The 15832-nt window shown below is 38.8% G+C and overlaps 1 protein-coding gene across 2 annotated transcripts in view; it reads right to left on the bottom strand.

The window, feature by feature from the left end:
- Positions 1–10144, bottom strand: part of SETD9 (SET domain containing 9) — a 30308-nt gene extending 20164 nt beyond the window's left edge. Inside the window, exons 1-6 of one of the 2 annotated variants that reach the window (XM_041767110.1) lie at positions 9739–10023; positions 7943–8310; positions 6367–6490; positions 6003–6118; positions 5018–5123; positions 2895–3337 (exon numbers count right to left, since the gene is read on the bottom strand). In XM_041767110.1, the coding sequence (XP_041623044.1) occupies positions 3250–3337; positions 5018–5123; positions 6003–6118; positions 6367–6490; positions 7943–8310; positions 9739–9836 (900 nt within the window). In that variant the 5' untranslated portion in view covers positions 9837–10023 and the 3' untranslated portion in view covers positions 2895–3249. Of the gene's footprint in view, positions 1–2894; positions 3338–5017; positions 5124–6002; positions 6119–6366; positions 6491–7942; positions 8311–9738 lie in introns of those variants that run through there. The other variant, XM_041767111.1, reaches the window with a different exon arrangement.
- Positions 10145–15832: the final 5688 nt, after the last annotated feature.

Below are 15832 nucleotides of genomic sequence, written 5' to 3'. Positions count from 1 at the left end.
GTAGTAAATATGATAGGTAAGTGTCAAAGTTGGTAGATAAAAATAAGTTTTCTTTAAATCATCTATGACAAATTTCCATCTATAATGAAGCAGCCATTCCAAAGTGAGGCTTATTATACTTTAATTCAGGAAATACTTATTGGATGTCTATTATGTTTCAAACACTGTTCATAGGTAACTTTGTATTTTAGGAAGACATATCTGAAGCTTGATCAGACGTTATTATTTGACATATTGTAAATTAGTCATTATTATCCATAGTATTCATAGTTTAGTAGACTCTAGAAAATATCTTCTCTAAACCTTCATCTTTTCAAGCTGACGATCTTGTTTTAGCCTAATTTCACAAATTTGTTCCCATTTCATTTGCTCTGAGCAGAGCTTTATCTAGTCCGTTCTTTTAAAAAATTTCAAAAAAAATATTTGAGAGAGAGCATGGAGGGGAGGGACAGAGGAAGAGGGAGAGAGATTCTAGTCCATTCTTAATATGCAGTAATCAGATTGCACATAAGGTCCAGATTTTGTATAAGGACACGAAGAGGATAAAATGAAAGCAAGCCTCTGACTCCTCTGCTTTGGTTACTTGTCTAAAACCACATTCTTTCATGCACAGCCACCACAGAACCTTAGTGTGCAGACTGTGGTGGACACAAACACAGAAGTGCCTTCAGGTGGGGACAAGCACCAGTGCTTTGAATCTAGCCAAGAGTGCAGCCAAGTAACATGTGAGGGTTACAAAGTACTTCAGGCTTTTAGGGGAGGGAGGAAAGCCTTGTAGGAACAGAATGTCTTGTGACTTACAGACATCCTTGTTGGCCATAATGTCTGTCAGTGATGGGCTTTGAGCTTGCTGCTTCACTGACTTCTCAAAGGCCTCAGAGCGTCTGTAAGTTGGGTATTTCATTATATACACTTTGTCCTCATCCCTAGGACATACATAGACTGCTGATGATTTCTCAACTAGGTAGGTGTTCTCAAATCCTCCTTTTCTGTGTGTGGATTCTCTGACAAAGCTGTGCACAGGGGCCCTGCATTTGTGGTTTTAGACCAAAAGTGCTCATGTGTTCCTAGATTTAATACACTAGTTGACATTCACTTTAGTTTTGATGAGACGGCTATTATAGAGGTAAAGCCTGTACTGCCACAAAGTTGTTTTCTGGTATAGGACTCATAAAAGCATTTCAGAAGTATGTCAGAAATGAAATGTAAGTCTGAACAATCATTTTAGTAAGAAAGATCTATGATTGTTTTAAAATATCTATGTTATGTTAAAAAAATTCGGTCACCTCTCCAGTGCAGACCAAATCATGACACTAGGCAAGCTTTATACTCCCACCATGAGCATTTTATGAGCAGGGACCATGTTTTATTCTTTGACTCACTCAGGACCCTGTACATAGTAGTAGGTATTCACTAAAAACATGATGACCTAAATTACCCTTATACTAGTGGTGACTTTGCTCTTACCTTTAAAAGAAAAACTTTTTAAGACAAAAGTTAAGAGAACAGAATAAAGAAAAATCCAGGTTGAACAATTGACATTTTACCATACTTGTTATTTTCTTATATAACATGCCTTTTTTTTTTCCTGAACTAGTTTTAAATTTTTCAATATTGCAAGAGTTCACTCCTAAATACTTTAGCCCCCCCAAATGTGTCCACAGGAGTTAGTATTTGTGTATTTTATGGTAGGTTCTGGGTAACAGGATCTTCTTGGTCAAGTTTGGTCAAGTAGATTGGCTTTTTTTTTTTTTTTTTTTTGTAATAAGCTTAGTCTCCCTGTTTTCCCAGGATCTTGGTGACTCAAAAGCTGAGGCTGAGAAAAAGAATCAGATGCTGTCACAAATATACATTTACTGTCCATGCATGAAAAATCTGATACAAAGAAGGAAAGTGTAATGGGAATTTTCAGGGCTGGCAGTTGGGGATTGTAAATTTCAGTAGGATGGTGGGGCAAGGTGGCGGAGGGAGGGAATGAACCACGTGACTCTGGGGGAAGACCATGGCAGAGAAAACCAGTGCAGAAGCCCAAAGTGCAAGTGCGCCCAGCAGCTTCAAGGAGTGGCAAGGAGGGAGAAGTGCCTGGGGTAGAATGAGTAAGAGATGAGGGAAGAGATGGTGAGTGACTATATCATATATGTGAAGCACTTGGGCATTTCTTACACTATCTGAAGGGTAATCAGAGGATTTTGAGCAGAGGTGGGTCAAGATTTGAGTTCAAGAACCTCTCTTGGTGATCCATTCGTAGAGGTAGCAGGAGTGGAAACAGGGAGGGCAATTAGAAGGCTATTGAAATTGCAATAAATGAAGTGAGGAAAGCTGTTGTTCAGGTGGTTAGAATCTGGTTATACAGGTTCCATGTTAGGATTGGAGGGGTCCAATAAGTAAACCGTCCACTCCATCCAGATTTGTAACTGAGTTAGATGCAGGAGTCAGGTGGATGGAGATCAAAGTAAGTATCACGAATGAAACTCACTGTAGAAGGTGGCTTCAGAGCTGTGGCCAGCTCACTAATATTCCACCTCTGAACCAAACTCTCTCTGTCACTGGCTGGGCAGAAAGCCCACAGAGAAGGAACTAGAGCGGTTTGAACCATGGGGGCCTAGTTCTCCAGAGAGGATCTCAGAAAATCACTCCTCCTCCAATGGATGGAGAGTGAGGTCAGGAACTTCACTAATATCAGCGCTCCCCACTGAAATAAGAGAATGGGGAATACATGTCCCTTCCACGCCACTTTTACCTGTATTTCCATGCTAAAGAGAGAGTACCTCTCACTTTCAAACTTTGTATATGTGTGTGAATGTTCAAATAAGATTGAATTCCAATTCCCCCTTACCTAGCTAAAACAATCTTTAAATCACACATACACACACAATTCATGATAACACAACATATATTTTTGGCTTTAGTTTATTACATAAAAGTACAGTTAAAATGATGGCTTGGCTGAAATTTTATAAACCACCACAAAGATATACAAAATTAAAGAAAAATTGAAAATTTAAGTTCAGGCAGTAGGTTTTAATAAGCTACTGTGTAGGGGAAAGCCAATTAAAATTGAAATTGCATTACAAATTTGAAGTTGTAATGAAGCAAATAGCTTCTATCACCAACACAATATCAATAACAAAAAATTCACATTCTAATTAGGCCTCAAAATATTTGTTCTATAGGTGGAACTAGGAGATAAAATTAACAAAAACATCTAGAGTTAACAGCTGAGTAGAAAACCTACTTTCTAATTCACAGTTAGCTGACAATTGTATAGTAATTTGAAAAAAGCTCTTCTCCTTGTTTGATGTCCCTGAGTGCTACAAGAATGACACATCGAAGTGGGCTGAAAACAAAAAGCAAAATATACAAAAGTTCTAAGTGTTAACAGATCCAAGTTCATATTTTTAATATAACCAAGACAGATTTTACAGACATAATTTTATGCAAATTCCTTACCACTGTCTAAGTTAGTTGATTCCCATGAGGATTATCCCTGATGGGGTTATCCTCTTTCTTTCTTTAAAAATTAATCAGTTAACTAATTATGTTTTAAAGTACATTATGTCTATTCCATATCATTTAAAAAGACCACAAGTCAGTAAGTTTTTATAACTGACTACTTCTGAACATGTTATTTTTATGTTCAGGCTCCCAAAACTGGTATCACAAAAAGCATTTTGAAATGACATTTATGATAGTTTAGCACTTTAAAATTAATTTGTATCTTGTATTCTGCAAAGCTGGAAACATTACTTAAAATCTATTGGAATTTTGGGTTTCCTGGGTGGCTCAACTGGTTAAACATCTTGATTTTGGCTCAGGTTTTATTCTCAGGCTTGTCAATTTGAGCCTCGTGTCAGGCTCTGTGCTGGGCTCAGAGCCTGCTTAAGATTCCCTCTCTCCCTCTCAAAAAATAATAATACTTTTATTAAAGTATTATATTTTGTTAAAGTTAAAAATACTTTTGTGGACATCATAAGACATATATAACCTTCAATGTTTCTACTCAGTTAACATTTCCTATACTTGTTGAACAGTAATGACATTATATTCCAGAATATATGGCTAAAAACCCTAAACTGTTAGATATACAAATACACACAAATAGAAGTTATCAAGTTTTAAGCACAGAAAATAATGTTTTAAATCTCATTAATCTTACAATTTAATGGGGCCCATACAAAATAAAGTTTACTAACAACTGGCAGCTCAATGGCATTAACATTATATCTTCCTATAGCATTGTTAATGCTCTACATAATTATATTTAGAAATTGTTACTCGAATACTTTCAGTAGACTTTCCACTTAATGAATAGAAAATAAACATTACATTACAAATACGTATTTTCTGAATATTTATCTTTTTTTCATTGTTAAGTTTCCAAACCTATGAAATTGGCAAGAGAAATAATAGTGTAATTTGGCTTTTTCCTTCAACTGGGTGCTCTCAGGTGAGATGAAGAACATGATCCTTAAAATGATTAAAGTAAGAATGTATTTGAAGATTTTTTTAAGTAGAAAAACACAGAATCACGAAAAAAATTTTAAGGTTGATACCTTATTTTTTTAAGGTTGATACTTTTAAATGACCACATAAAGATGGCTAATAAGCAGAATGAATGGAGTTAATGGATAATTTTACATTTTAAATAAGCCTACCTTAACACATTCAGGTATGATGAAAATCAAAATTTAAGTTACAAATTTTGACTAAAAAAATTACCACCAGTTCTATATAGCTTTTTCTGGAAAAATGTGTTTTGTTTTGTTTTTTTTTTTAATGTTTGTTTATTTGAGAGAGAGAGAGAGATATTAGGCCCTGGAGGAGGAGCAGAGAGCAAAGGAGAGAAACAAGCTTAGCAGCTTAGTGCAAAGCCCCAAGTAGGGCTTGATCCCAGGACCCCGAGATCATGACCTTAGCCAAAACCAAGAGTCAGACACTTTAATGGACTGAGCCACTCAGGTGCCCTGGAAAATGCTTTTTAAGTACAGCATAAGACAAGAGATAGAAAAAGACTGACCTTTGTTTGTCACAGCTGTAGGCAATGTTTGGAAGATACTGCTTCAGCTCTATAGGGAAAACTGCAGGCACATCAAATTCTTGATAGCAGACATTAGCTGCTCTGTCTAGGAACAAGTACATCATTTTTAGCAACAGCCATTTTACAAGGTCATGGAAAATAGTACTGAATTATGGCACTTGATGTGTGGTTTTCTCATAAGTACATGCTCAAATTAATAATCACTAATATGTTCCAGGCATTACCAGATTATATGTTTTATTATTTACTTCTTTAAAAATTTATTTTAGAGATAAGAGTGTACACATGTGTGAGTGCGGGGAGAGGCAGCAGGAGAGACTCTCAAGCAGATTGCCTACCTGGCTCAGGGCCCAGCTAGGGTCTCAACTTGGGGCTCGATATCACAACCCTGAGATCATGCCTGGAGTCGAAATCAAGGGTCAGATGCTCAACGGACTAAATCACCCAGGCGACCCTATTATTTACAGAGGCTCAGAAAGGTTAAAGATTAAGTAGAAGAGTCAGGTTTCAAGTTCACATCTCCCCAACACCAAAAGCTATGCTAAATGTAGCCAAATCAAACTTAGACTTTTGGGAAAGTCAAGCCCTATGGGAAGATAAGACACTCAGACATGGAGCAGCAGAAAGGGGACACCAGTTTAACTTACAAGGCTCGACTGAAGTACTGACAAAATGATCTCTAAGTTAACTATTAAAACAATGCTAAAATAATGATCAAAAGAGCAGTTACCAATTGTCTACATTTGTTGCAAAACCAGAAGAAAAACAGTAACTTACTCAATGTATATCATTACTTCCCCAAATTCTCTACTACCTGCCCCCAGAATGTTATAGTTTACTTACAGGCTTTGAAAAGCTGAGATGTTAAATTTAACTGCCTGTGGCACTCAATTATAGGACAAAGGAAGAAAATTACCACTGCTGTATTTATATCCTGTCTCACAGACCCATGATGCCAACTTACCATTTGAACAATTGTTGACATACTGCCCTACAGCCAGTGGATTACAAATTTCTGATGTTAGCCAAGTACTATCACTCATTTTGAAGGGACCAAGTTGATCCCTCCCATTGCAAGATCTGAAACAGGTGAAAGCATTGGTTAGGGATTATTCTTTTATATCTTACAATAAAATCCCAAAGTGTAAAATTAGCCCTAGAACTGAACAAGTTCAATTTCTCTTTAAAAGGTTTTGTCTTGCCAATAGGACAACTGAGTTGCCAATGAGCAGCTGCTTGAACAGATTTTTATTTAAAGTAAAACAGCCAGTGGTCATAGTCATCTTGCTGTGGTCCTATATTAAGTTTGAACATGGGCACTAACTTACCTGTATACAACTTTTGATATTCCTTTGTCATTTCCATCAATGAGTACCCCATCCAGGCATCTAAAAATAAATGGGTTTCCAATGGATTGGAAAAAAATTGGCTCATACTTCTGATATACTGTACCTATTACACAATAAGATAAAGAGATAGCAACATGTAAAAATCATAAACATATGGACTTTTCTTTGAAACAAACATAACATGAAAGGAAACATAACATGATAAACATAACATGAAACATAACATGAAAGGAAGTGTTTTAATTTCTCTACCTTTTTCTAATATTTCGCCTCCAGCCTAGATTATCACATTCTCTTTGTCTACTTTCCTCCTTTGAAGAGCGCTTAATAGTAAATGGAGCAGAGGACCAACTTGCTCACCCAGCCAAATAAAATGTGACTAGTTTAATTAAAATGTGAACACCACATCTGAGGTCCAGTTTTACAAAGTTGTGGGGGTGTTTTGTTTTGGCTTTTTAAAGTAGACTGTGATTTGACATCTATTAAAAAGTCTTTTAAGAAATGTATTTTGTTACTAACCGATTAAATAATGTACACAAAACAGGAACAAATGAGCCTGTCATTCAGGTTATTTTTCTTTTCACTGGCAATCGAGGAAAGGAGAAAATAAATATTTACTGGGCTTGTCCTGTGTACCAGGCATGCTAATCTATTAAATTTGTTTTATTTATTTATTTATTTATTTTAAGATTTTATTTATTTATTCATGAGAGACACACACACAGAGAGAGAGAGAGAGAGAGACAGAGAGACAGAGAGACAGAGACACAGGCAGAGGGAGAAGCAGGCTCCATGCAAGGAGCCGGATGTGGGACTGGATCCTGGATCTCCAGGATCACACCCCAGGCTGCAGGCGGCGCTAAACCGCCGCGCCACCGGGCTGCCCAAATTTGTTTTAGTATTCATTTGTTGCCAGCTTGTTCCATTTAGTCTTTGTAAAGTTAGGTTAGTTGTGTAGGAGGAAACCAACTTTCTTGCTTAGGGATGTAAAATTAGAAAATAGTAGAATGACCTTTTGAAAATATTGGTCTGACTCAAACATTCACACATATTAAGTGCTACACCAAATAATACCATCTTTCTCTATTGAGCATCCTAGACAATGGTCTTTTTGCCAAGAGGCTGCTTTACTTGCCAAGTGTAGAAATGACAGGAAGGTCTTTATTCACCGATTTATGGGTTTAAATTCCACCTTTCCTGTTTTTAACCCATACTATTTTTACCTTTAGTTTATCAATTATGTAAGCCAACTGACTTATTCTACAGTGCTTTCTAAGTAATTCATTTTATCAAAGTAGGCCATACTATATTCCATATTTAAACACTGACTAGAAAAATTTCTGTAAAAAGTGCATTTATTCCAACAAATATTCAAGGATGCTTTCTAACACATAAAATAATTTATGGTTAATTTCCAAATCAAGATTTAAAAATTGTGGAAGTCTGAGTTTCCAATTCAACTGCTTATGTGAAGGATTACAGGGCTATGTATTTATTTGAACTTATATTAATCAACAAACAGGAACTCTTGGCAAAGCATTAATTGTGCAAGTACCAGGATACATAGATACAACCGCGCCTTTTGGTACCAATCCTCTGGTAACGAAGACACCTTTTCCAGCAGAAATCAATGAGCTAGTTGCTCGGGCAACACTGAAACCCAATGTCTTATAAAGAATCTCTTCTGGCTTAAAGTTATTTTGCTGTTGATGTCTGTATTCAAGCAGTTTCACCCTTGGATGTTGAACTGACAGTAGGTCGTGATAGTTTGATTTAACAGTTTCTGGAAGCATAGTCAAGATATCTGATTGCTTATTGAGATCATTTATGAATAGAGCCTGGAAAACTTTCAGTAATGTTCCTAGGACATCTTCATCTGAGATAACTTTGTCTTTGGATTCCTCTGGAACATATCGGAGGGTCCTGAAAACGGGAAAAGTTTCCGTTCACTACCCTTAAACTGATAAAAGCCCGGCTTTATGCCTTCATGCCTTGAGTAACTGGCCTTAATGACGATTGTTCTGTGTCTGAAGAGGATAAAACTAAGATGTTCAGAAAAAGTTGTTTGGGGGTAGTAGCTCTAGTTACCTAACTCCAGACAATACCTACCCAAGTTAACAGCAGTCAGTATCTGTGAAGGCTCTAACTGTACCAAATGCTGTTGGGTCCTTATATGATCTCTTCTTTGCAGACAGGGAAACAGGCTTGGAGATGTTGGGGCGCTTGCCCAACATCCTAAAGCTGCTAAGTGGAACAGCCAGAAGCCCATACAGAGCTAGATAGTTCTTTTTCCCACTATACAGCCGTTACGTGAACATCACATAAGAATCCTCCTATTGCAATGGCTCTTTTTATAGGCGTGTAATTTCAAAGACAAATTTAACACGGTACACTTTGTCACGTTCTCCCCGGGGGGTACGTACTTCTTCAGCGGCTGCATCACTTAAATTTGCATGATGGTATTATTTTTACTTCTTAACAAAAGGAAAACAATTCCCGCTTCACAATGCTATGGTAAGGATGGCCCTGAACTCACGTTTCCGCCGAATGAAACTTTGGAAAAGCTCTTTGGTTATGAACTGGCCTTCCGTGGAGCTGGCGTGCCACTGAGCGAGCGCTCAGCCAACTTCTCGCAGGTCACGCAGGTCGCTAGCACGCCGCTGCCGAGGGCCGCCGCTCGCTACGTCCCTGACCTCAACCCAACACTCCGACGTGCTTTTAGTGGCATTTTGCTCGTTTCTATGCATCAGTCCGAGCTGTTGCCCTCACCTGATGAACTACGGAGCTGCGAAAATAAACCTCGGGTTGGCTTTTCTAAGGGATTTCAAGCGCCTAACTGTGCCTTGGCGGAGACAAGACCACGCACCCTCACGCTATAAGAGCTTTGTTCTTTTTGACAAGTTTCTATTTTTTTCCGGGACAGAGCCCCGGATCAGCTGAGACCGAAAAAGGACTGAACGCGCCTCCGCCCGCGGGCAACGCCCGCCTCGCAGACCGGGCGGCGCGGGGTACCCTGGGAGATTGGGGCACAGCCCCGCCCCCTCCGGCTCCCCGCCCCCCGTATCCCCGCCCCCTTCTGTATCCCAGCTGTCCACCGACGGCGCCAGCCTCGGCCCCGCCCCTTCGGGCCCCGCCCCTTCTGGCCCCGCCCCCACGTTCCACCCACAAGGCCCGCCCGCCTCGGGCCCCAGAGGCCGCCCGAAGCTCCACCCCCTGAGACTCAGTCCGCTTGAAGCTCCGCCCGCCGGAGGCCCCGCCCCCTCAGGGCCCCCTCGCCTCACGTCCCGCCGCCGGGTCGCCGTCGTGGGGCCGAAACATGGCGCCGCTGGCCTGCCGGTCTCGCCCTCTCACCTGGGGTTGTGGTTTAGGTTCAGCGCGATCCAGGGAACGAAGCGGTACTTGTAACGGCGCCATCGCTGCCACAGGCCCCGCAGCAGGCGGCCGGGCATGGCGGTCCCGCGGCGCAGTGACGAGGCCGGCGCGGGGAGGAGGGCCGCGGTCTCGGGCCCGCCCCGGCCCGGGGAGGAGCGGAGGCCACGCCGTCCCGCCCCTCCTGGCCTCCGCCTGGAGCGCGCTGCTCCGGGGCGACGGGGCTCGCTCTCCGGGTGCTGCTGCGGCGGGCTCCGGGCCGGCCCCTGTTGCCGCGCGGGCCGAATGGGCGGAGTCGGAGGTGGAGGCGTCCGCCTTTGCTTTGTCGGTTCGCTCGTGGACTTACACGCACACCCACTTAGGACAGACGCTCGGCTCCGGCGGACGCCGGCTACAAGAACCTCCAACTACCTGCAAATCAGTAAGTGTTCATTAACATGTGTCGGTGCCCTCTCGTCAGGCCGCCAAATGCTCTCCTAGACTTTGCCTGAGAGAGTGAAGGTGAAATCCTAAACAGAAGTCTAAAAATGAACAGGTGAGACCTAGTGAAAATCCAGGTAAAGGCAGGTAGCTTTAGGACCAATTTGTTCAATTCCAAAAGAGGAATGCAAGGAAGGAAAGAATATCTGCCAGAGTCTCTGTTTCACTCCAATATAATAGTATAAGGATGTCGGCAGACTCTGGAGGCTCTGCGGTCAGGTGCTTGTGTTTGGTAAATTGGCATCACCCAGATTTACCTGATTTGCTAAATGGAGTCCATTCAGTTCCAGGATGCATTGATAAACAGCATTCAAAGAAAGTGATTTTATGGTCTCTACACTTAAAAGGAACCGAAAAGAACTAGTAGAATACTTAGCTGTGGTAATATACTTTTTTTTTAAAGCAGTTTTTGTATATATTTCCAGTGTTTTAAAAGTTTTTATCATGTAGTGTATTCATCTGTGTTGTCCATCCAGTACCATTTTGTGTAGACCTGATTATTATCAATAATTATTATCAATTATTCATTGATTGATACATAATGACTTACGACATTATATTAGCTTTACATGTCCAACTAATGATTCTATATTTGTATATATTGCAAAATGATCACAATAGATCTAACATTGGTCACCATACATGGTTACATTTTTTTTCTTGGACTATTTTTTTTTTTTTCTTTTCAATTCATGAGAGACACACAGAGAGAGGCAGAGACACAGGCAGAGGGAGAGAAGCAGGCTCCCTATGTGGAGCCTGATGCTGGACTTGATCCCAGGACCCCAGGATCACGCCCTGAGCTGAAGGCAGATGCTCAACCACTGAGCCACCCAGGCGTCCCTTTTTCTTGGACTTTTAAGATCTCTCTTAGCAACTTTCAAATATACGGTAGAGTATTGTCACCTACAATCACCACACTGTACATTACATCTCCAGATCTTATTTTCTTTTTTTTCTTATTTTCTAACCATCCTCTACCCTCCAGCCCCTGGCAACCTCTGGCAACTGTCGATCTATTCTCTATGAGCTTGTTTTATATTGTTTTGTTTTTTAGATTCCACATATAGACGAAATTATACAGTATTTGTCTTTCTCTGTCTTATTTCACTTAGCATGCTATCCTCAGGCTTTATCTCTATTGTCCCAGATGGCAAGATTTTCTTTTTAATGGCTGAGTAATATTCCATTGTATGTGTCTATATACATATACACACTTTGGTTTCTTTATCCATTCATCCATTGATGGACACTTCCATGGTTTCCATGTCATTGGTGTTGTAAATATTGCTGCAGTGGACATAGGGGTGCATATATCTTTTCTAGTAAGTGTTTTCATTTTCTTTGGAAAAATACCCAGCTGTAGAATTGCTGAATCATATGATAGTTCTCTTTTTTTAATGTTTTAAGGAACCTCCATACTGTTTTTCCTAATAGCTGCACTAACTTACAGTCTCACCAGCAGTGCATGAGAACTTCCCACTTGTTATTTCTTGTCTTTTTCAGAATACCCATTCTAACAAGTGTGAGGTGTTATTTCCTTGTGGCTTTGATTTTAATTTCCCCGAAGATTAGTGATGTTGAGTATCTTTTCATTTGTCTGTTGGCCATATTGTATATCTTCTTTGCAAAAAAATGTCTACTCAAGTTTTTTTTTTTTTTTAAGATTTTATTTTTATTTATTCATGAGAGACAGAGAGAGAGAGAGAGAGAGATGCGAGACACAGGCAGAGGGAGAAGCTCCTCCATGCAGGGAGCCTGATGCAGGACTTGATCCCGGGACTCCAGGATCAGGCCCTGGGCCCAAGGCAGCGCTAAACCACTGAGCCACCCGGGCTGCCCTCTACTCAAGTCTTCTGCCAATTTTTAAAAATTGGGTTGTGGTCTTTGCTTTTTTTTTTTTTTTTCTTTCTGTTGTAGGATTTCTCTATATTTTTTGGATACTAACCCCTTATTAGATATATGATTTGCACATATTTTATTCCATTCCATAGGTTGCCTTTTCATTTTGTTGATGGTTTCCTTTGCTGTGCAGAAGCTTTTTACTTTGACGTAGTCCCATTTGTTTATTTTTACTTTTGCTGCCTTTGCTTTTGGTGTTAGATTAACAAAACAGTTATTGTCAAGACTGATGTGCAGGAGCTTACCATCTGTATTTTCCTTATTACCTAGGAGTTTTATGATTTCAGGCCTTCAATTTAAGTCTTTAATCCATTTTGAGTTTGTTCTCATGTATAGTATAAGGTAGTAGGCCAATTTCATTCTTTTGCACAAGGCTGCCCACTTTTTCCACCACCATTTGTCGAAAGGGCTATCTTTTCCCCATTGTATATTCTTGGCTCCTTTGTCATAAGTTAATTCACCATGTAAGTGTGGGTTTATTTCTGGACTCTGTTTTCTCTTCCCTTTATCATCTATGTTTATACTGACACTATACTATTTGGTTACTGTAGCTTTGTAATATACTCTGAAATCAAGGAGCAGGCCTCCAGATTTGCTCATCTTTGTGAAGATTGCTTTGGCTGTTCGGGATCTTTTGTGGTTCTGTACGCATTTTAGGATTACTTATTCTATTTTTGTGAAAAATGCCATCAGACTTTTGAAAGGAATTGCATTGAATCTGTGGATTGCTTTGAGTACTAAGGGCATTTTAACAGTATTAGTTCTTCCAGTCCCTGAACAGGGAATATCTTTTCCTATACTTGCTGCTGCTTCCATTTTCTTTTGTTAATGTCTTAGAGTTTTCAGGGTATAGATCTTTCACCTCCTGGGTTAATTTTATTTCAACTTATTCTTTTTTTTTTTTTTTTCTTTTTCTTCTTTTAAAGAGAGAAGGAGAATAGAGGCAGAAGGAGAGAGAAAATCTTTTTTGGGGTGCGGGAGGAAGAGATAGAATTTTAAGCAGGCTCCACAATCAGCATGGAGCCCCATGTGCCACCCCATCTCATGATCAGAGATTATGACTTGAGCCAAAATCAGGAGTCAGACATTTAACCAACTGACGTATCCAGATGTCCTTCTATTTTATTCTTTTTGATGCAGTTGTAAAGGAGATTGTTTTCTTAATTTTTCTTTCTGATAGTTCATTTTTAGGATATAGAAACAACAGATTTTTATATACTGATTTTGTACCCTGTAACATTACCAAGTTTATTAGAACAGTTTTTCGATAAAGTCTTTAAGGTTTTCTTGATGTATTATCTGTATATAATATGTAATGTGCAAATAGTGACAGTTTTACTTCTTTTCCAGTTTGGATGTCTTTGTTTCTTTTCTAATTGTTCTGGCTAGGACCTCCAGTATTATGTTGAACTTAAATTTATGGTATTAAAATTACTTTTTAATTACCTAAGTTATTCATAAAAACAACATTCTTCTAATAACAAATAGAAACATGGTAAATAAGGCTAAAATCTCATTTAATCACTCCCTTTGACCTGTGCTTACACCAATTCTGGTCCTCACCTGGTTTCCTCAGAAGTTATCAGACTGATGGGTTTTCTGCAAGTCTTATTTCTATGTATTTATATACCTGTGCATATTCCTACAGAAAATCATAGAAATATGTGTGAGTGTTTTTAAACTACTATCAATATCTGCAACTTCTTTTGTTTATTCAGAAATATATTTTGGTGTCTCCCCATACTAGTTTGTATAATTCTGCTTTATTATTCTGTTTATTTCTAAAGTTTTACCATCAAGTTTAATATTTACTGTAATTTTCTGGTAGGAATAGTTTGAGTTTAAAAAGTTCTCTTTAGTTTTGATTTGTCAGGAATTTTTGTCTTAATATTCAATGTTGAATATCACATGGCTTTCTTTGCTGTTTAATGAGATGATAACATAATTTCTCTATGTTCTTCTGTTAATGTAGTAAATTACAATGACACATTGTCAAATGTTGTGCCATCCTGGAAGTCTGGAGCTAACTCAGTTATGAGTAACACTTTGGTCATACTCTTTAGGTTTTTATTTGCTTTTGTTGTCTCATATTTATTTTGAAGTGTATTTTAAGTTTTTCAGCCTCATGGTTTATTTGTAGTTTTGTTTTCAGGTTTTGGTGTTAGGCTTGTTTACACTGACCTCTTAAATGTATTGAGAAGTGTTCTCTTCTTTACTTTCTAAAAAAGCCAAAAATTTGTATATGAGTGCTTTTATTCTTTCCTTGATTGTTGATAGAATTCACCAGTGTAACCGTTGAACCTGTAGTTTTCTTTGATAATGAATTCATTTTTTTACGATTGGAGTACAGTTGTTATACAATATTATTTTCAGGTGTACATTGTGATTCAACATTTATATGCATTAGGAAGGGATCACCAGGGACGGGATGCCTGGGTGGCTCAGCAGTTAAGCGTCTGCCTTCAGCTCAGGGCGTGATCCTGGGGCCCGGGGATCGAGTCCTGCATTGGGCTCCCTGCATGGAGCCTGCTTCTTCCTCCGTGTCTCTACCTCTCTCTCTGTGTCTCTAATGAATAAATAAATAAATAATATAAAATATATATATATACACACATATATAAAAAAAAAGGAAGTGATCACTATAAATGTAGCTACCATCTGTCACCATACAAAGTTGTAACTTTATTATTACTTATATTCCCTATGGTGTACGTTGCTTTCTTATTTATCTTATATCTTATCTGTCTTTATCCTTATGTGAGGATCAAGCCTCACATCCTTTTAGGTACAAACTTCTCCTTTCCCTATTTTTGCCTGTCTTCCCTGTGGCACCACAGGATTACTGTCTGTATCTATGAGTCTGTTTCTGTTTTTGTTGTTTTGTTTTGTTTTTAGGCTCCCCGTTATAAATGAAATCATGTGATAGATGATTTTCTCTGTCTACTTATTTCACTTAGCAAGATGGCAAGATTTCATTTTTTAAATAGCTGAGTAGTATTCCATTGTATATTTGTATACCATATATTCTTTATCCATTCATCTTTTGATGGACAGTTGTTTCCATATCTTGGCTGTTGTATTGTAATGTTGTAGTGAACATGAGGATGCATATATCTTTCTAGTGTTTTTGTTTTCTTCCAGTAAATACCTGGCTGTGGAATTGCTGGATTATATAGGTATTTCTATTTTTAATTTTTTTGGGAACCTCCAGACTATCTATCGCAACTGCAGCATTTTCCATCCCCACCAACAGTACCCAAGTGTTCCTTTTTTCTGTATCTTTGCTAACACTTATTTCTTGTCTTTGAGACTCAACATTCTGACTGGTGTGAGGTGATATCTCATTGTAGTATTGCTTTGCATTTCACTGAAGATTAGTGATGTTGACCATCTTTTCATGTGTCTGTTAACCATCTATATATCTTTGGAGAAATGACTATTTAGGTTTGCTACCCATTTTTAATTGGATTGTTTTTTTTTATATTGAGTTGTTTTATATTGATTTATATATTTTGGATATTAATCCCTTATCTGTCTTATCAGTTGCAGATATCTTTTCCCATTCAGGTGGGTGCCTTTCATTTTGTTGATGGTTTCCTTTACCATGGAAAAGTTTTTTAGTTTGATGTAGTCCGATGTCTTTATTTTTGTTCTTGGTGCCCTTGTTTGAGGATATAGAGCCAAAAAAATATTT

The sequence above is a fragment of the Vulpes lagopus genome, chromosome 8, assembly GCF_018345385.1.
Source record: "Vulpes lagopus strain Blue_001 chromosome 8, ASM1834538v1, whole genome shotgun sequence".
NCBI classification, from domain to species: Eukaryota; Metazoa; Chordata; class Mammalia; order Carnivora; family Canidae; genus Vulpes; species Vulpes lagopus.
Note: the sequence above shows the minus strand (reverse complement) of the source record. Positions and strands in the feature narration are given on the sequence as shown.